At 39.4% G+C, this 22,329-nt stretch overlaps 1 protein-coding gene and 1 long non-coding RNA gene across 11 annotated transcripts in view; one reads left to right on the top strand and one right to left on the bottom strand.

Annotated features, from left to right (window-relative positions):
• EXOC6 (exocyst complex component 6) overlaps nt 1–22,329 on the bottom strand; it is a 227,951-nt gene that overhangs the window by 193,531 nt on the left and 12,091 nt on the right. For 2 of the 10 annotated variants that reach the window (XM_045438229.1, XM_045438234.1), the window contains exons 1-2: nt 18,053–18,220; nt 7,555–7,674 (exon numbers count right to left, since the gene is read on the bottom strand). The exons of 2 other annotated variants lie outside the window; for them this stretch is intronic. In XM_045438229.1, coding sequence (XP_045294185.1) covers nt 7,555–7,674; nt 18,053–18,153 — 221 coding nt within the window. In that variant the 5' untranslated portion in view covers nt 18,154–18,220. Of the gene's footprint in view, nt 1–7,554; nt 7,675–17,807; nt 17,902–18,052; nt 18,222–22,329 lie in introns of those variants that run through there. 6 more of the 10 variants (XM_045438225.1, XM_045438233.1, XM_045438232.1 and 3 more) reach the window with 5 other exon arrangements.
• LOC123576836 lies at nt 18,065–21,915 on the top strand. The gene is made up of 2 exons (XR_006701605.1): nt 18,065–18,176; nt 20,355–21,915. It is a non-coding gene; the product is annotated as an uncharacterized LOC123576836 (long non-coding RNA).

The following is a 22,329-nucleotide window of genomic DNA, read 5'->3' as shown; positions in this document are numbered from 1 at the left end:
TAGTACAGTCTGTTAGTTAACATTACTTCTTATAACTAGGGTCAACATTCTATAACATTGACATTAATGCTTACTGTTAATTCTGGGTAACAACAAAGTGCGATGCTAATCGCTAATGGACATCCTCTAGAGCGCAACCTAAATTGATAATCAGCTAACACAGATTTGCAATAGACTTCCTCCTTCCTGTTTTTACACCCCTGACCAGAGATGTCTCTTCCTGTTGACTTGTGTTACTTGGTAAAATGCAAAAGATGAGAAATGGAAACACCCAATACATACAAAATTGTATTTGTCCTCTAGGATTACAAATTGAAATGCTAAATAAATTTTAATTGAAAATGCTTAAAGCAGATTAATGACTGCAGATGTAGACTGCTTTCTTAGACTTTGGAAAGTCAAACAAAATATGTTAAACTGTCTAAAGCACATCTAATGTGATGTCTGCCTAATAGCTTAAAAGATAATCTATATACTGGAGAGTACTATGCTAAGTGAAGTCAGAGAAAGACAAATACCACATGATTTCACTTATATGTGGAATCTAAAAAACAAATGAATAAACAAACAAAAAGCAGAATCAAATCTATACTTTTATACATATACAGAACAAACTGAGAGTTGCCAGAGGGGAAGGGGGGAAGGAGGAGGGGCAAAATGCGTAAAGGAGAGTAGGAGATACAGGCTGCCAGTTATGGAATGAATGAGTCATGGGAATGAAAGGTACAACATAGGGAATACAGTCAATGGTACTGTAATAGCATTGTATGGTGACAGATGGTAGCTACCCTTGTAAACATAGCATAAGCATAGAAATGTTGACTCGGATGCTGCACACATTAAACTAATATGTCAACCATACTCAAATAATGATAATAACAAAAAACTTTTTAAATTAAAAAATAGGTAGAATCACTGGGAACCCCCTGAAAAAGGAGCAATGAGGTGAACGTAGCCCCACCAAATAAAACAATAAAGTCTCTATAATTGAAAGTATGAACAGACATACAGACAACGAACAGAATGAAAAATCAAGAGAAAGACCCACCACATATGAAAATTCAATAAATGATAATGGCAGCATCTCAAATCAAGGTGAAAAAAATATGTTTTTTTAAATAAAAAGTGTTAGGATAGTTGGACTGCCGTACAAAAAAAAATTTTTTTTAAGTAAAACCAGGGCACCTGGCTGGCTCAGTTGGAAGAGCGCAAGACTCATGATCTCAAGGTCATGAGTTTGAGCCCCATGCTGGGTGTAGAGATTACTTAAATAAATAAATAAACTTAAGGGGCGCCTGGGTGGCGCAGTCGGTTAAGCGTCCGACTTCAGCCAGGTCACCATCTCGCGGTCCGTGAGTTCGAGCCCCGCGTCAGGCTCTGGGCTGATGGCTCAGAGCCTGGAGCCTGTTTCCGATTCTGTGTCTCCCTCTCTCTCTGCCCCTCCCCCGTTCATGCTCTATCTCTCTCTGTCCCAAAAATAAATAAACGTTGAAAAAAAAATTTTTTTTAAATAAATAAATAAATAAATAAATAAACTTAAAAAAAAAAAAAAAGATAAAACCTGGAGCCATTCATTATACCATACCCAAAGAAAATTAAAAAAAAAAAAAAAAAGAAAAAAAAAACAGAAATGTAAAGGTAAAAAATAAACCATACAAATACCAAAAGAAAACACAGGTAGATTTCTCTATAACCTGGTACTATGGAAAATTCTCCTATGGCTCAAAATCTAGAAGAAAAAGATTGATAAATTTCATTTTCATAAAAATTAAAACCTTTGACATGGCAAAAAAAAAAAAGGCAACCATAGTAAAAAACAAAATGAAAAAAAAATGTTTCCAATAATGGCAAAAAAAATTGTGAAAAATTTTGAAGTGGATGAAAAGGATTACTCTTACACATTTTCTGTGCCTTTCACTGTCTGGCCTATTTTACATCTCTATACATTGTGAAACTGATAGTAAAGCAAGTTATTCTTGTTCATGGAAATACAAAACATTTCAGCCTGTGGAATGCAAGTAATTACTGCCCTGCAGATAGTCACCACTTATGTCTCTATTTATAAATCTATTTCAGCATTCCCAAATGCCTGTACTGTTTTCTGCCATTGTTTTTGAAACCGTTGTTAATGCCTTATTAGATCCCTGTTAGATAATTAACAAGTTAAATAAAACTTTTGACATGTATTAATTTTATATCTGTATGAGAGTCATGATTTTATCTTTTTTGAAAACCATCTTTCAAGTTTTGGAAGTTTCACCAAAGTGCCCAGTGGATTCACCTGACACAGTCAGGAAACTGGACCGCCAGAGAATTGTACCTCACGAGCTGCCTAAGCTTAGGCACCTCTTTTCTTGGATCCCAGAAGTAAAACCCAAGTGGAAATACACATTTAACTTTGCTGACTCTTACTTCTCTGCTTGTTGTTACTGTTTCTTCTCCACAGATTGTATGTTTTGGTTTGATTTTTAATTACTGCGTGGCCAATACATTATTACCCTAAGTGGTAACAATGACTAAGAATTTGGTTTCATGGCTTAACCATTTATTTGGTGATCCCAAACATGGATGACAGAGATCTCTTGGGTAAAAGATAAAAGACACACTCTGGCTTGATAATCTTTTTTTGTCTATTTAGAATTTTATGCCCACCAAGAATAAGTTTTTGGTATCTGGACCAGTGAGGTTTTTTGTTTGTTTTTAAGCTCTACAATTCATGTCTCTAAACCGGTAGATGAAATCATAGACACAAAGCTATAAAGCTCTGTATCTGCAGTTCAGAAAGTTTTACCTCTCATTAAAGGAACTCTGTTTTCACTGGCTCAGTGGTTAAAAATAATAATAAGTACTTGTATAAATAGATTATAAAACTCCCAGAAAACAAGTAAATTAAACTTCTTATAGTTTATTTAAATGTGTTAGACTTAATAAATTATTCTTACAGGAATTAACTCAGAAATATTTTCAAATTTTTTCATTTTTATTTTTTTAAGTAGACTCCATGCCCAACATGGGGCATGAACTAAAGACCCTGAGATCAAGAGTCACATGTTCTACTGACCCAGACAGCCAGGTGGCCCTAAGAAACATTTAAAAAGTCCAAGTTCACATAAGTAAACTGCAACTTTGACACAAGTCTAGTTTAATAACTCTGCTTTAAGAAAAAAGCTATTTATTTTCTCTGATTGATCATTTTATTCTACTTAGGTTTGTTTTTCCTAAATGCATAAACATTTACTTTTCAGATAAGCTAACATTAGCCTATATAAATATTTTATTTAAATAGCTAAAATGTAAATTTGTGCTCAACTAAGTTGAATCATTGTTCTGACAAACTTTTTATTACAACATGTATTGACACTGATTTCCAAGATCTTTAGGTAGCTTATAACTTTGATATTAAGGGGCACCTGGCTGGCTCAATTGGAAGAGCATGTGACTCTTGATCTCAGTGGCGTGAGTTAAACTAATAACCATTGGTCATCTAATTTTTTTAAATGGTAGAATTTTAGAAGACAGATTACTACCCATAATTTACTCTATATACTGTTGTTTCTTATTTTTATATGCTATAGACAAGCTATATTTGGAGGACGTGTTAATAAAAGTGTTCATTTTTGCCACTTTAAGAAGGTATAAAAGGGACATTAGTGTCTGCAGGGAGTTGTATTGGGTGTGCCCATGAGCTTTGCTAGTCTGATAAAATGCTGGTTGTATGTAACAGACAGTTCTCAATGTTCCACCTCAGTGTTTCAATGTGAAATGGAAATTAAATATAGTTTTGGTTAAAAGTTTAAATCATTACCAGGGGCGCCTGGGTGGCTCAGTCGGTTGAGCGTCTAACCTCAGCTCAGGTCATGATCTCACAGCTCATGAGTTCGAGCCCCGTGTCAGACTCTGTGCTTACAGCTTGGAGCCTAGAGCCTGCTTCTGATACTGTGCCTCCCTCTCCCTCCCTCCCTCTCTCTCTCTCTCTCAGAAATAAACAAACATTACAATTTTTTTTAAATAATAAAATAAAATGAAATTTTGCAACATTTGCTCAATTTTATTAGGTTTGCTTCCTTGGTTTACCAGTTAATGACATGCTTATAATATGAAAGGTTATTCTTTATCTTCCGTACAATTTGCCTAGGTAGCAGCAGTGGGTCTATTTTGCCAAAATAATTTTCTGTTCTTCACATGGACTTTGTTATATTCTTGATTATTTAATAAACAATTTTCCTCTCACTTATGAAAGAACTAAGGTTCTTTACAATCAACTTACCTATGTTTATTTTTTAAATACTTCACTTTCACTTTAATTAAATAAGTACCCAAGTATTGCTTCTCAGACAATATCTGATAACTGTTTTGATTTTATTTTCTTTTATTTATTTATTTATTTCTGAGACAGAGACAGAGCATGAGTGGGGGAGGGGCAGAGACAGAGGGAGACACAGAATCAGAAGCAGGCTCCAGGCTCTGAGCTGTCAGCACAGAGCCCAATGTGGGGCTCGAACTCACAAACCATGAGATCATGACCCGAGCTGAAGTCAGTAGCTCAACTGACTGAGCCACCCAGGTGCCCCAGTTTTGATTTTGTTTTCTAAAATTTGGAGCCTAAATAAAGAAAAAAAATAAAACTTTCAAGGTATGTTTTACACCTAAAACTGTCTTTGAGATTTCCCAGAGCAACTCTATAAGAGCATAGTTAGTTGTTTACTTTCAACTTACAAAAAGATATGCTAGAAATAATTAGGTTTGTTGTACTACTGTAGTAAAACTTGCACTGGAAAAGTCAAATTAGAAGAGATGCTCAGCCTTTCTACATTAAATTTGTATAGGTAAAAAGTGTCACAATACAAACATTTCTGAAATTGTGCTCTTTATGGGAAGTCCCTAAAGATTTGTCAATTTGCTAGCTGTGATTATGTTTCCACTAGCCAAAAATGTTTAAAATAGTAATGCACTGTACATTACAGAAAATTTCACCATTCCAATATTAGTTATAGTAATAAGTTAAACATAACCATTAAGTCTAACATGGGTAGTTTTTGTTTTACTCTGATGCTTGCCTAAATTAGCTCTGCTAAAAGCTGTAAGTCAGAGTTTGCGTCTTCAATAATGAAGGACAGTATTATAGCCTCATGCTACTTCAAATTATTGACATTCCATAAAATACACTTTTTTTAAAGTTAAACACAGAATAACTATATGACCCAGCAATGCCATTCTTAGGTATATACAAAAAATATATATATATATATATATTGAAACCAGTATTCAAACAAAACCTTGTACATGAATGTTCATAGCATATTCGTAACACCCAAAAGACAGAAACAATCCAAATGTTCATCAATTGATGAATGGATACACAAAATGTGCAACAGCCATACCACAAAACATTGGTCAGTCTTAAAAAAGAAAGAGGTATTGATACATGCTACAACACTGACGAATCCCCAAAACATCATGGAGTGAAAGAAGCCAAACAGAAAGTCACATAGTATATGCTTCTATTTAAATGAAATATCCAGAATAAGTAAATCCACACAGAGAAAAAGCAGAATAGTGGTTGCCAGGGGCTAAAAGAAGAGGAGGAATGGGGAATGACTGCTTTTTCCTTCTGCAATAATGAAAGTTTTGGAATTAGACAGAGGTGATGGTTACACTTTGTTAATGTACTATAAATTCAGTACTAAATGTCACTGAATTAAACCTTTAAGAATAGCTTATTTTGTTTTGTGAAATTTACCACTATTAAAAACAAGAAGCTTCCAGAACACACAAAGCTGTTTCCTAGTAAAACAACCATACTTAGTAAAAATTATTTAAAACAAACAAACAAAATTCTAAAGTCTCTGGAGGTTGTTCTAAGAGCATACAGCAAATGAAGAAACGTTTATTCAAGAAAATCTACTAAACGCTTGATAAGAACAGTAAGTCTGTGGCCCTTGAACCATGACCCACATCCTTCCTCTGTAACCCCCAGCTCAGCATGATAGAAGCTCCATCCTGGGTGGGTATGGCTAAGAAGGCAGGGCTTCCTCTCCCCCTAGGTTTCAGTCAAGGGTGGAAAAAAAGGACAGACATCCAGCATTTCCCATCCTCCCTCCCACCAACTTTGTGTTCCAGGTAAGTGTGGCCAAGAAGGTTGGGGGCTCCCTTCTTCTACCCAGTCTCCCTTCCTCCACTCAGCCCCATGAAAGGGTCACAGAACGCAGCCAGGAATATTAGGCTCCTGACTGCCTCACTACAGCTCACTCACAGGACAGAGGCTCTGAGCACACCAGAATTTACTCCCATATCCAGAGTCCTGCTCTTAAAGCAAGGGTGTCTAAGAGAATCAAGCCACTGTTCCTAACCCAGCTTTGGAGAAGTGGCTCCCACAGGGAGATACAGGAGGTAAGTGCAGACAGCTGCAAAGCTCTCCCCAAAAGAAAGCGACTTTATTTAAAACAGAGTGTAGAGAAGTTCAAACATAAGGGCACTCTTGAAAACAATGGCGATTTTGGTAGCACACAATTGAAAAAGGAGGCTCACAGGTCGCCTAGTTTACCAAAGAGAACTATGGAAAGAAAAGATTGAGAGCCCTCCTGCAGTCAAAACACACCTCAGACACTGGCCTGAAAAACCTCCACTGCACTCAAACACATATTTGTACAACATGCTCATAGCAGCATTATTCATAACAGCCAAAAGATGGAACCAATACTAGTATGTATTGATGAATGATAAGCAAAAAATAATGTATACATGCAATGCAGTATTAGCCAGCCTTAAAAGGAAGGAAATTCTCACACATGCTACAACATGGATGAATCCTGAAGGCATTATGCTAAGTGAAACAAGTCAGTCACAAAAGGACAAATATTATATGATTCCATATATATGAAGTATCTGGAGTATTCAAATTCATAGAGACAGAAATAGAATGGTCATTGCCAGGGGCTGGTGGGAAAAGGGAATGGGGAGTTAGTGTTTTAATGAACACACTTTCAGCTGGGGAAGATGAACACATTCTGAGGATGAATGGTAGTGATGGCTACAGAATAACTGTGAATGTACTTAATGACACATTATATTTAAAAACTGCTAAAATGGAAAATTTTATACAATGTATATTTTATCATAATTTTGAAAAACAGGGGTGCCCGGTGGCTCAGTCAGTTGAACAATCACCTCTGAATTTTGGCTCAGTTCATAATCTCATGGTTCATGAGATCGAGCCCCGGGTCGGGCTCATGCTGACAGCCTGGAGCCTGCCTGGGATTCTCTGTCTCCCTCTCTCTCTGTCCCCCCCCCCCCCCACATGCTCTCGCTCCTGCTCTCTCTCAGTAAATAAATAAAAACTTTTAAAAAAAATAATAATCTTGGAAAACAAGATACAAAACTGAAGATTAGAAAATTAGAGGATTTCACCCCCTAGAAAAATCATTAAGCCAGGAATAAATGTAAAAACTAGAGAGATAAATAAAAAAGTTATACCATTTATTCCTTTGACATTTATTGAGTACAATCTGCTTAGATGGGTTCTAGCTGCTGGAGTGTGCAATAAATCCCTGTTACCTGAGGGTGCATTCATCTCCCAGCTGCTGAGGACTCCCAGCTGCACCCTCCTCTGGAGACCAACAAGTGGGAGGCACGTGGAAGTCATGCCACACAACACACACACACTCTAGGGGCAACCTGCAGCAGATGAGAAATTTGTGGAGATGAGGGAAAAGAGAAGCCCCGTGGCTCAAAGGAGAACAACTCCCTGATGTCATTCAAGCTCCAGAGCTACCCTTAGACTCAGGTGATAGTCAGTATCAAGAGTTACTACAGGGGCGCCTGGGTGGCGCAGTCGGTTGAGCGTCCGACTTCAGCCAGGTCACGATCTCGCGGTCCGTGAGTTCGAGCCCCACGTCGGGCTCTGGGCTGATGGCTCAGAGCCTGGAGCCTGTTTCCGATTCTGTGTCTCCCTCTCTCTCTGCCCCTCCCCCGTTCATGCTCTGTCTCTCTCTGTCCCAAAAATAAATAAACGTTGAAAAAAAAAAAAAAGAGTTACTACAATATATTATCTAAGCTTTCTAGTTTTCTACAACAACAAATTATGAGATAAACAAAGAAACAGGAACTGTGAGTCATACAAAGAAAAAGAAACAGGCCCCATGAGATGGCTCAGATGTTGGATTTCACAAAGGCTTCAAAGTACTATAATTCATAATAGTGAAAAGAACTTTACTTAAATTAGTAAATGAAGGTATGATGACAATGTCTAATAAAAGACAATATTGATAAAGATAGGTATTATTTCAGGGGCATCTGGGTGGCTCAGTCAATTAAGCATCTGACTTTTGATTTTAGCTCAGGTCAGAATCTCATGGTTCATGAGATCAAACCCCACATCAGGCTCTGCACTGACGACAGCACAGAGCCTGCTTGGGATTCTCTCTCTACCTCTCTCTGCCCGTCCCATGCTCTCACATGAGCACAGCTCTCTCCCTTTCAAAAATAAACATTAAAAAAAGAAATTATTTTCAAAAATGGAAATTCCAGGGGCACCCGGGTGGCCCAGTCGGTTGAGCGTCCGACTTCGGCTCAGGTCATGATCTCGCGGTTCATGAGTTCGAGCCCTGCGTCGGGCTCTGTGCTGACAGCTCAGAGCCTGAAGCCTGCTTCAAATTCTGTGTCCCCCTCTCTCTCTGCCCCACTCCTGCTTGTGCTCTGTCTCTCTCCGTCTTTCAAAAATGAATAAACATAAAAAAAATTTTAATGGAAAGTTTGTAGTTGAAAATCAGCAACAGAAATGAAAAAGGCATTCGAGGATGTCAACATTAGATGTGAACTGGCAAAAGAAAGACTATTTGAAAACAGACTAATAGAGATTATACAATCCAAAGGACAGAGAGAAAAAAAAAATGAAGAAAATGAACAGCACCTCAGACAAATGTAAATGCCATTAAGCACATCAACATATACATGATGAGGGCACCACAGTAATATTTTATGATGGTAAAAAAGTCAGAAAGAATGTTTGAAGAATATTTGATGGAATTATGACTAAAATTCCCAATATGCTAAAAAATAATAATCTGGACATCGAAGATAACCAAGGAACTCCAACAAGGATAACACAAAGAGATCCATACCCAAGCACATCATAGTAAAAATAATGAAAGACAAATAGAACATCTTGAAAGTAGTAAGAGAAAAACCACTTATCACATACAAGGTTATACCAATAAGGTTAACAGAAACAATGGAGGCCAAAAAACAGTGGGATGACATATTCTAAGTGCTAAAAGAAAAAACTGTCAACCAAGAGTCTAATATCCAACAAAACTGTCCTTGAAAAGTGAAGGTGAAACAAGAATGTTCCCAGATCAACAAAAACTGGGAGAATTAGTTAACAGCAGACCAGTCTTACAAGAAAAACTAATGGAAGTTCTTCACAATCAAAAAAGTGAGCCCAGATGTCAATATAACCACACACACACACACACACACACACACACACACACACAAAGAGAGAGAGAGAGAGAGAGAACACTAGTAAAGCTAACTGTAATTATAAAAGATAGTATAAATAGCATCTCTCTTAACTGACTTAAAAAGCAATTGCAAAAAACAACATGTGCATAGTTCTATTTGTGGGCCTAACATACAGAAATGTAATATATTTGACAGTAAGAGCAAAAAGGAGGTGTAGGAGCAAAGCTGTATTGGGGTAATAAAATGAGACAAGATGACATCCTACAACCCAGCAAAAAATAAAGACAATCAGAAATGGTAATTAAGGGTTAATACTGTTGTAACAAACTCTATAAATACATACTTGCTCTTCTTTCTTCTCTCAGCTTCTTTAAAAAACAGAAAGTTATATAAAGTAACAATTACAACAATGTACTATTGGGTTTGTAACATATATAGACGTAAGACCTATAACAAAATAGGACAAAAAAGGGAAAGAGAAAATAGAGATATAAAGAATTAACATTTCTGTATTTCACTGGAATTAAGTTAGAATAAATCTGAAGTTGATCCTGAGAACCACCACTAAGAAATAACTTTTTAAAAGATACTGAAAAACACCATTAAATTAAAATGTAATACTGGAAAATATTCACGTAATAAAAAAGAGTGCTGAAAAAAGGAACAATGAAGCAAAAAGGAAATGTGACATATAGAAAATAATAAGTAAAATGTCAGTAAAATAAATATAACTAGGTAAATAACAACATTAAATCCATAAATGGATTAAACGAAAGGCAGAATGTTAAAATGGGTGACAAACAAGATCCAACAATATGCTATCTATAGGAGGCAATCTTTAGATTTAAGTATAAAAACAGGCTGAAAGTAAAAGTACAGAAAAGGACATATGATGCAAAAGCCACCATAAAAAAGCTAGTGGCTTAACTAATATCAGACAAAATAGACTTTAAAACAAGTCTACAGATAAAGAATATTTTATGATAGTAGAAAAGTCTATCAATCAGGGATATATGACAATTATGCACATACAGCGCACACCAACAGGGTCCAAAACAACACAAAATAAAAGCTATCCATTATCTAACAATGGACATTCCTCTCAAGTGCACATGGAACATTCTCCAGAACAGACCATATGTTAGGCCATAAAAGAAGCCTCAATAAAATTAAAAGAACTGAAATTATTCAAAGTATGATTTCCAACCACAATGTAATGAAATTAGAAATTAATAGAAAGACACTTGAGAAATTCACAAATATGTGGACATTAATACACTTCTAAGTAACCAATGAGTCAAAGAAGAAATCATAAAAGAAATTTTAAAAATATTTCAGGACGAAGTTAAAGCAGTGCTCAGAGGGAAATTTATAGCTGCAAAAGCCTGTATTTAAAAATGACAAAGATCTCAGGGCGCCTGGGTGGCTCAGTCAGTTAAGCAGCCAACTTCAGCTCAGACCATGATCTCACGGTCCGTGAGTTCCAGCCCCGTGTCGGGCTCTGTGCTGACAGCTCAGAGCCTGGAGCCCGTTTCAGATTCTGTGTCTCCCTCTCTCTCTGACCCTCCCCTGCTCATGCTCTCTCTCTGTCTCAAAAATAAATAAACGTTAAAAAAATTTTTTTTATAAAAAAAAAAAATGACAAAGATCTCAAATCAAGAGCTGAAGTTTCCATCAGAAGGCAGCAATAGAAAGAAAACTAACACAACACAAGCAGAAGAAAGGAAATAATAAAGATTAGAAATGAAATAATTAGAAAATAGATAAAAATCAATAAAATGAAGAGTTGTTTGGTTTTTCGAAAAGATCAACAAAACTGACAAACCTTTAGCTAGGTTGACCAAGGAAAAAAAGACTCAAATTACTAAAATGCAGAATGAAAGAGGTCATTACTACTGACCTCACAGAAATAAAAAGGGTTATAAAGGGAATGCTATGAACAACCACATACCAACAATTTGATAACCTAGAAGAAATGGACAAGTTTCTAGAAAGATACAAATCTGATTCAAAAAGACTAGAAAATCTGAATAGATTTCTACAAGAAATTGATTCAGTAATCAAAAATCTCCAAAGAAACACCATATGGCTTCACAGATACCAAATATTTAAAGAATTAACACTAATCCTTCACAAACTCTTCCAAAAAAGTGTAAGAGGAGGGACACTCCCTAACTTATTCTAGGAGACCAGCATTACTCTAATACCAAAGCCAGATAAAGACATCAAAAAGAAAACTAGACTTTTATTTCTTGTGAATATAGATGTAAAAATACTCAACAAAATTGTAACAAACCAAATCCAACAGCATAGTAAAAGGATTATACACCATGACCAAATGGGATCTATCCTAGGAATGCAAGAGAGATTCAACATTAAAAAATAAAAAAAATAATAATAAAAAAAAAATCAATGTACTATATACCACATGAATAGAACAAAGGGGAAAAAAACCCACATGGTCATCTCAGTTCAGGGAACACTAACCAACTCACTCTCAGATACTATTCTCATACCAAAACCAGACAAAGGCATCCCCAGAAAATAACAGACCAAAACCTCTTATGAATATACATGCAAAAACCCTAAACAAAATACTAGCAAACAGAATCCAGCAACATATAAAAAGGATCATACGGTATGATCAAGTGGGATTTTTCCCACAAACACAATGATGGTTTACATCTGAAAATTAATGTGGTATACCACATAAATACAATAAAGGATTAAAAACCACACAACCATCTTAAAAGATGCAGAAAAAGCATCTGAAATATTGAACATTCTTTCATAATAAAAACATTCAAGAAACTAGGAATAAAATGTAACTTCTTTGACATAATAAATGGCACCGTGAAACTTCCACAGCAGCGCATGAGAGTGCCAGTTGTTCCACAACCTCACGGATACATGGTATGGTCTTTTTAATTTTAAACATTCCAATAGTGTGATTCACTGTTGTAGTTTTAATTTGCATTTCTTTTTTAAAAAAATTTTTTTTCAACGTTTATTTATTTTTGGGACAGAGAGAGACAGAGCATGAACGGGGGAGGGGCAGAGAGAGAGGGAGACACAGAATCCGAAACAGGCTCCAGGCTCTGAGCCATCAGCCCAGAGCCCGACGCGGGGCTCGAACTCACGGACCGCGAGATCGTGACCTGGCTGAAGTCGGACGCTTAACCGACTGCGCCACCCAGGCGCCCCTTAATTTGCATTTCTAACGACTAATGTTGTTAACCATCTTTTCATGTACTTATTTGCCCTGTGTGTACCTTCTTTGGTGAAGTATCTAAATCTTTTACCCATTTTTTAATTGGATCATTTGCTTTCTTATCTAGGCTCAAAGACTTTGTTTATACAGTGTGGACACAACTTATTTTTTTTAATTTTTTTTAATGTTTATTTATTTTTGAGAGAGAGAGACAGAGCATGAATGGGAGAGGATCAGAGAGAGAGGGAGACACAGAATCTGAAACAGGCTCCGGGCTCTGGGCTGTCAGCACAGAGCCCAATGCAGGGCTTGAACTCACGAACTGCGAGATCATGACCTGAGCCGAAGTCGGACGCTTAAATGACTGAGCCACCCAGGCGCCCCACAACTTATTTTTTTTAATGAGATATGTGATTTTTCAGATATTTTCTACCTGCCTGTGGTTTTTCATTCCCTTAATGGTATCTTTGATATCCACATGTTCTCAATTTTGATGAAGTCCAGTGTATCAATTTTTTCTTTTATATATTATGCTTTTGGAATAGTATCTGAGAATAATCTCCTTAACCAAAGTCACAAAGATTTTTGCATACAGTTTCTAGGAGTTTTGTAGTTATGCATTTTATATTTATGATCCACTTTGAGGTAGTTTTTAAATATAGTGTAGAGTATGGATCAAAATTCATTATTTTGCATATGGATATACAATTGTTTCACCCATTATTTAAAAACACTACCGGGGCTCCTGGGTGGTTCAGTCGGTTAAGTGTCCTACTTCAGCTCAGGTCATGATCTTGTGGTTCGTGAGTTAGAGCCCCACACCAGCTCTGTGCTGACAACTCAGAGTCTGAAGCCCACTTCAGATTCTGTGTGTGTGTCTCTCTCTCTCTGCCCCTTCCCCGCACGTGCTCTATCTCTATCTCTCAAAAATAAATAAACGTTAAAAAAAATTTTTTTTAAACACTACCATTTTCTGGTGGGTAAGCATCCAACTCTTGGGTCTCAGCTCAGGTCACGATCTCACTGTTTCATGAGTTTGAGCCCCTCATCAGGCTCTGTGCTGGTAGCTGGGGGCGTGCTTGGGATTCTCTCCCTACCTCTCTCTCTCTATCCCTCCCCCCACTCCTGCTGTCTCTCAAAATAAATAAACTTTAAAAAAACTACCCTTTTTTAATGAACTGCCTTTATGTCTTTGTTAAAAATTAATTTGACCACATGTATGAATCTATTTAAGGAGTCTCTTATTCAGTTTCATGGATCTATTTATCTCTTTTTTTGTGTGTATTTATTTTTGAGAGAGAGGGAGAGCAGGTGCAGGCGAGCAGGGGCGGGGCAGAGACAGACAGGGACAGAGGATCAGAAGCAGGCCCTACAATGACAGCAGAGAGCCGGACACAGGGCTCTAACTCAGGAACCATGAGATCATGACCTGAGCTGAAGTGAGATGCTTACCTGACTGAGCCACCCAGGTGCCCCGTGAATCTATTTGTTTATCTTGATGCTAGTATCTCACTGGCTTACTATAGCTTTACAATAAATCTTAAAAACAGGTAGTGTAAGTCTTCCAGCTCCATTCATCTTTTCCCAAGTTAGACTCTTCTAGGTCCTATGCATTTCTTTTCTTTTTTTTTTTTTTAATGCTTATTTATTTACTTTGGGGGCGGGCAGGGGTGCAAACAGAGAAAGGGAGAGAATCCCAAGCAAGCTCCACACTGTGTGCTAAGAGCCCAAACCAGGGCTCAAACTCACAAACTGTTAGATCATGACCTGAGCCCAAATCAAGACTGAGACACTTAACCAACTGACCCACCCAGATGTCCCAGTCCTATGGATTTCCATAGAACTTCTGAATCAGCTTATCGATTTCTACCAAAAAAAACCAAAAAACAAAAAACAAACAAACAAACAAAAAAACCTTCTGCCAGCATTTTGATTTTGTCCAAATCTAAAGACCAATTTGGGGAAATTACCTTGATAGTTTGTCTCTTCTAAGGAATTTGTCCATTTCTTCTAAGTCGGCAAATGTACTGGCATGGAAACTGTTCATAATATTCCTTTAATATCTGTAGAATCTGCAGTGATGTCACCTCTCATTCTGATACTGGTATCAGGAATTGATAATCCCTGATAACTGGTATCTTCTCCCTTTCTTTCTCAGAGATTTATCAACTTTACAAATCTCAAAGAAATAGGTTTTCATTTCACTGACTCTCTCAATCGTTTTTCTATTTCCCTTTTCATTGATTTCCGTTCCAGTCTTTATCATCCCCTTTCTTTATCAGCTCCTTTCTTTGGCTCTTTTTGACTTCATTTGCTCTTCTTTTCCTAGTTTCTTAAATTAGAAGCTGAGGCCATTGATTTGACACCATTCTTTCCCAGTGAAGACATTTAACACTATAAATCTCTAAATATTCTGTGTGCTGTACCCCACAAATTCTGATGTTTTTCCATTTTATTTAGTTCAAACACCTTCTAACCTTTTTTTTCTGGTTTCTTCTTTCACCCATGGGTTATTTAGATGTGTGTTATTCAGTGCCCAAATATTTAGGAATTTTCCCGTTTTCTATTATCGACTTCTAATTTAATTCCACTGTGGTCAAAGAACCATATTGTAGGCCAGCTCCAATGAAAAGTCACATGCTTCTCATTTAATCATTAGGAATAAAAAGTAAATCTGGAAGGGGCACCTGGGTGGATCAGTCAGTCAAGCATTTGAATCTTGGTTTCAGCTCAGGTCATGATCTCATGGTTTTTGAGTTTGAGCCCCACTGCGGGCTCTGGGCTGACAGTGTGGAACCTGCCTGGGATTCTCTCTCCCTCCTTTTCTCTCTGCCCCTCCCTCACTCTCTCTCTCTAAATAAATATACAAACTTTAAAAAAAAAAAAAAGTAAATCAGGAAAAGGTGAGGCTGAAAAAGTCTCCCATGGAGAAAAAAAATAAAAACAGAAACAGTATCAGAAGCCAGTAGGCCAACTAAAAGATAATTGGGAAGTAACAAAAACTAATCTTAATAGTAAGCTCTCTGAACCTCAATTTTCTTATTCCTATACTTGCAGAGGGGGGTGGGTGTTTAGATGCCCAGGACATTAGAGACCTTACCTATTTGTTCACTGCTCTGTCCCTAACACCAAGCATGTGATAGGCACCTTGATGTCCAGGTGAATTGATGTCCAGGATTTGCTTCAAAATAATCCAGGGTGAGGGAGAGTGGATAGGGGAACAGATGGAATGACAGTGGCCAGGGTTGAAATGAAGCTAGATGATGGCTTCATGGTGGTTCATTATACTATTTTATTTTGTATCTTTCAAAAAAAAAGGGTTTTTAGAAATTTAATATTAGCACTTATTGGAACCTAGAGAAAAATAATAGCTTAAACACTGTTCAGGTAATAGCTTAAACACTGTTCAGGAGAAATGACTGCTAGCTGTGCCTTCTGCGTGTATGTAGAGTGTGCTTGAAATGAGATGACAAGTGTGTGTGTGTGTGTGTGTGTGTGTGTGTGCGCGTATATATATATATATATATATATATATATATATATATATATAGGGTAAGTATGAGTCACTGGAGTTGACCAAAGAAACAGCATAGGTTTCAACAAAGTGAGGTGACACAATTGCCCAGCAAAAGAGAACAGAATAACACTGTGAATACATATATTCTTTTTGTGTTACAAAAGTCTCAATATATTTCAAAATTTTCTTCTAAGTTAATTTCCTCTCTTTTCAAAGATAATGCCTACCATTTTTTCCCAGCAGGAAGTCTCTCCTTCATAACCCATACTATTTTTAAAAATTGGCTGTTCTGATAACTATACCACATACTGTACTCTTTCAGTTTCACCACGCAGTAAGGAAAACAAAGCTTCCTTTTAATCTATGACTTCTACTTTCACTACCAAATGTACAGAGTTTTATGAAAAGAAAAACTATGTTGGAAAATTAAGGAAATGCACTAATTATGCTTATCGGAGCATAGCAGGAACTTCATGTGACCAAAAAAAACATTCATCAGGTGCCTACCACATGCTTGGTGTTAGGGGCACAGCAATAGGCAAGGTCTCTAACGCCCTGGGCATCTAAAGACTCACCCCCTCCCCAAGTACAGGAATAAGAAAATTGGGGTTTAGAGAGCTTAAATGATTTTTGCCCACGACTGCACACTTCTCCAGTAGTAGGACTAGGGCAAAACACTCCAGACTTTCAGGGCAAGGTGGATTTACATTATATATTGATATGGCTTCACTTGATACTACATCCAAGTCCACAAAACATACAGTGCTTCATTTCGAGGAAGTGTATCCTGAAGAAAATACTGTTAAAGCACAATCACTCCTAAGTACCCTAAGTGAATAATTATTTCATTATTATCCTTACGAGTTGAAACCTTATATTTAAAAGGCACTTATTCTTTTTTTTAAGTTTACTTATTTACACATTTTTAAGTAATCTACACCCAAGAGAGGGCTCGAACTCACGACACCCAGATCAAGAAGAGTCTCATGCTATTCCGACTGAGCCAATCAGGCTTCTCTAAAAGGCACTTATTCTCGATGAGAATGCTTAACCTAATCTAGTGGATCACAACAGTGCCCGGCTGATATTCTATTATATTAGGGCAGCCAAGTATTCAGTCTGGAATATTCATTATCTAGTACTATTTTTAAAGGGTGCCTCTTTTTTAAAAAAATAAATGGGAAAGTTAATGCAAAATTAATGAAACGTTCATAAATAGTTAAAAGCTTCCTTAACTCCAGAAAGCGTGCCGGGCGAGCGCTCCTTAATACTAGCGCGCTCCTGAGCATCAGCTCCTCCCCGCTAGCTCACGCTCCTTTCTCGCCCACGCTCCGCTCACTCCCACTCCCGCCGCGCTGAGGGATAATGGTGCCGGCGTCTCCCGCCCAATTTCAATTCTCCCACGCTCGCCGCAGCCCCTGGCGCCTGGGTTTCCACCTGCGCGCGCCTCCGCGCCTCAGTCACGCCGGCTGCTGGCAGTTAACCTTCGCCCCAGCACAGCCGCCAGCAGCCCCGCCGGGAGCCCGGGAGGCCCAAGGCACGTCCTCCAGACCCCAGGTCAGGGCCGGGCGGCGCCGCGGATCCCGCGGTCAGAGGCGCCGCGGTGGCCACACCCACCGGCTGAGTGGTGACAGCTCCTGCAGCTGAGGCGGGCCTGGCCGACAGGTGCAGCCGTCCGTTCGGCCCCTCCCCGCACGGGCCGGGCCCAGGTCTCGGCCCGCCGCCCTGGAGCGCCCCCGCCCGCCTCTGCGCGCACCACCTGTCGGGACGCCCCGCGCGCGGCCGGTGGCTGACGCCCCGCCCGGCTCCTCATGAGCCGCCAGCAGCGGCAGCGCGAGGTCCTGGGGGAATGAGAGCTTTACCGAAGGGTGGGCCCCACGCAGGCGGTGTCGGTGCTCTCGATCTCCTGCAAGATCCGCTCGTGCTCCGGGACGGTGCCCAGACCCTCGCCATTCTCCGCCATCTTGGCTGGAAGCTGAGGAGCCGGTGAGGCGCGGCGCCGCGCAGACGGCGGGGGCGAGCGCCCTGAGGCGCGCGCGCAAGGGGGTGGGGAAGGGGGCGTGGCGAGCGGGGAGATGGCGCGGGGGCGCGCGGAGTGCGTGGGAGGCAGCACGCGGGCACGCGACCGACTCCCGGGCTCAGCGCCAGCACCTGTCCGAGCGCAAGGTGCAGCCCGCCCAGGCGAGGAGTGAAGACGCGTCGCCTTCCGCTCTCCCCAGCTACTTGCCCCTAGTTGCTATCTAGTGACAGACCTGGCTTTCCCGTACATTCTTGTATTCTGTGTGCCACACCCTCTGCTACGCGCTGGAAATACCTGAATAATGAAGCAGATCGACCGTGAAATAACCACCCTCGATCTGTAATAAAAACTACGGGAACATTTAACGAGGAGGCCTGATGTACTCTGTGTGGTGGAGAGTCAGAGAAAAGAAAATTTGCGCTCAATAAAAATTGTGTGTGGGAGTAAGATTTATTTTAGGAATGTGCCAAGAAAATCCCATGACTACTGTTCTGAGTGCGTTCACATCTCTGCCTGCGGGAAGTTCACGGTGGCCAGTCTTGACCCTTTATGGCAAGGATACAAGAGAGGCTCAGAGCAACGTGTGACTTCATGCCTAGGCCCTTCAAATCCTTGAACCCAAGTGCCTTCCAGTTGCTGTAGCTAGGATGAGGAGGGGTGGAAACTCTTGAGCAGGCATCAGAGAGATGGGAAAGAGGCGGCGTGGCTTCGCAAAGTACTAATGTAGGAGAGTCCTGCATAATGACTTGTTGTGGGACTCTGAGTAAACCAGTTTGTCATGACCAAAGCAGCGACTGAGGAAGATAATCAAGGAATGCAAACCTAGCCCCAAGGGACAACTATTTTCCAGTAGCCATTAATCCAAGGCTCTGAACTCCCTCCCCCCCCCCCGCCCTTTCCTTACATTTATTTATTTTTGAGAGACAGCGCATGAGCGGGGGAGGGGCAGAGAAAGGAGACACAGAATCGAAGGAAGCTCGAGGCTCCGAGCTGCCAGCACGGAGCCTGATGCAGTCCTCGAACTCACAAACTGAGATCATGACCTGAGCAGAAGTCGAGGCTCAACCAGCTGAGCCAGCCAGGCGCCCCACTGAACTTCCCTTTGAGTGAACCATGCTCTTTCCTATCCAGCTGTGTAACTCACTCCCTTCAGTGAGTTTTTACTAGAAGCTTACCTCCATCCTCCTTCCCACAAAATTCCTGGGAGGTGGTATTGCATGGGCTCTGAACACAGGGGTCCTCAATTTAATTCCCTGCTCCTTCACTTCACAGCTGGGTGACACTGAGCAGGAACCTAGTTATCTTTTTCAGTTTCTGCATCTGTAAGTGACCACAACTGTAGGGTCTACCTCATCTCACTGTTTCATATTAGTTTTCTAATGTTGCTGTAACAAATTACCACAAACTTAGTAGCTTAAAACATTCAGGTGTATTATCTTACAGTTCTATAGGTTAGAAGTCCCACAGGGGTCTCACTGGGCTAAATTCAAGGTGTCACCATGACTGGTTCCTTTCCGGAGAATTCATTTCCTTACCTTTATCAGCTTATAGAGGCCACCCAGAATTCTTAGCTCATGACCCCCTTCCTCATTCTTTAAAGCCAGCAACACCGCATCTCTCTGACCATTCTTCGGTCTTCTGTAGTCACATCTCTCTCTCTGACTCTGACATAGGCCATCAAAGATTCGGTGCTCTTAATGACCCCTATGATTAGTTTGGACCCAACCATATAAGTCTGGATAATCTTCTCTCTTAAGGTCTTAACCTTAACCACATTTGCAACAACCCCTTTTGTCAAGTACAACATATTTACAGGTTCCAGGGATGAGGATGGGAACCTTTTGGGGGAGCCATTATTTTGCCTGCCACATACAGTAAGTGCCCTATAAACATTACTATCATACATAAATGTTCTCTTTTCCATTAATCTGAAATTTCTGTCCTTCCCGAAAAACAACTCAAATGTTACCTCCTTCATAAAGATTCCCCTATCTAATCACAACCTTCTCTGCTAACTCTAGATTCAATTTAGCACGCACTTGTCCACTCCACTACCAACTGTTTTACTAGTGTGCACTTGTTTTGATTAGTTCCTTTTCATACATCTGTGAGTTTTGTTTGTTTTTGTACACTTGGTCCCCAAGGAATCAACATGTGACTGATCTGAGTACACACTGGCTTAGAAGATCAAGGAAGCTCTGCTACATCCAACTGCCCATTCTGCCAAGAAACCCCATCAGAAGCCTATTTCCACTGTCTCAATGGTACAGAAGAATCCAGATCTTCTCTGGGAAATCACACTTTCTCAAGATGTAAAAATATGCCAAAGGAAAAAAAAAAAGTCTTCCTGAGGCCACCAGCACTGTCACACTATGTTAAAGACCTGACGTTCAGAGATGACTTTTTTTTTTTTTAATTTTGCAATTTTGTATAGTTCCCCCTTGGAGTTCTGCATGTGGCTGAGAGAAAGGGGTTTTGAAACCAGACAATGCTGAAGATCAGAAGCCACTGGAAAGAATTCAGGATGAGTTAGAAAGGAGCATTCCAAACAGTTCTGAGCATAAGGCAAGAATTTGATTAATCTGTGGTAACAATTTGGAATTAGAATAATAGAAAATCGTAATAAGTTTTTTCAAACTTACTGTTTACATACTGGCATTAAATACAGCATTTTATATAGTTGTATTCAGTTGTCTTAATAGAAATCTCTAGTATTAACAGCAAATGTGTACCTCAAATTCCATGATGCCCACTTTTATCAAGAGCCTCAATGCAAGAAACAATATTTATGGACTTTTGTCAGAGGATATAAACTTAATCCATTTCTCTGGTTATTTAAAATTTTATCTGTGAGTCAAGCCAAGTCCCTGTACCTAGACCCCACTGTTTGGGCCCTTCATGCCATTGTTTTTATTGAGTTCTAAAAAACTGAATCTTTTTCTTAGCTGACTGTGTCTCCAAGTATCAACAACCACCATCTGGTGTTAGTACATCTGAATTTCAGGTTCAGCTCTTGAGAAGGGAAAATAAACCTTTTGAAAATTGAACCTGAAACCAAAACATATGAAATGAAGACAACATTTGTATCTTCCTACAAAGAGAATGCAAAGCCATTTCTCCCTGCAGGAAATGGCAGACTCTCTTAGCTCGGTCAATGTGCAGAATTCATTGTTCTGAAGAGTAAAGCAAGGTGAAGAGAGCAGGGCAAGTGGTATAGGCCACCCTCTTATTTGGCAGCTGTCTCCTAATGGAGCGTTCCTTTCCTGAGCATTCATTAGCCAAGACTTTTTCCCCTTCTCTTCACCAATCCTGACACCATCTACCCAGACCCAGACCCCGTTCTGGGAAGCCAGTCCTGCTTTGCTACTCCTCACTCCAGGCCTATTTCAACACCTGCCCATAGAGATTACTTCAACATAAGCAGCGGTATCTTCCCCTCAAGTCAAGTCAAGACAGAAGGAAGTCCTTATTACCACTTCTCCTTCCGAAGCAGCTTTTGCTGGTTCCCTTTATGACTGCTGACATTTCCGTTAGCACCTGAAATTTTTTGCTAAGAACTTAAAGCTAAATGTTCTAAATAACTATGTAAATTCAAATTTTAGACATAGATATAACAAATGCATAAATGTGCAAAAAAAAGTCTATTATAATTCTATTCTAAGTGATACATTTCTAAAAGACCAAAATAAAAACCATAGTAGCTATCTATTGAGCACTGTTCGCTAAGCCCATTATATCATCTAATTTAATCATTACTAACTTAATGAGTAATTTAACTGGGTATTTAATTAGTACTAATTTTATGGAAATCTAATTTAATCCTATGTGGTACTTTCCACTATCTCCACTATCTCCAGTTCCTTAATATGAGGAACCAGACTTATAGAAATTAAGTCACTTGTCCAAGGCCACACAGCTAGTAAGCTGAAGAAGGTGGAGCTGTCAACCAGTTCCTGTTTCTCCCATTAATAAAAAAAAAAAAGTCAGTCAAGAAGCCTGTTCCAATGTTGTTTTACCCATGGGATAGATGATTTACCCAGTCTGGTCTGAGGAGGTTGGAGGCACACACAGGCAGATTGGGTTATTGTTCAGTCAGTGGATATTAACTTCCAGAGATCC

This window comes from Leopardus geoffroyi, chromosome D2 (assembly GCF_018350155.1).
Source record: "Leopardus geoffroyi isolate Oge1 chromosome D2, O.geoffroyi_Oge1_pat1.0, whole genome shotgun sequence".
Taxonomy (NCBI): domain Eukaryota; kingdom Metazoa; phylum Chordata; class Mammalia; order Carnivora; family Felidae; genus Leopardus; species Leopardus geoffroyi.
Note: the sequence above shows the minus strand (reverse complement) of the source record. Positions and strands in the feature narration are given on the sequence as shown.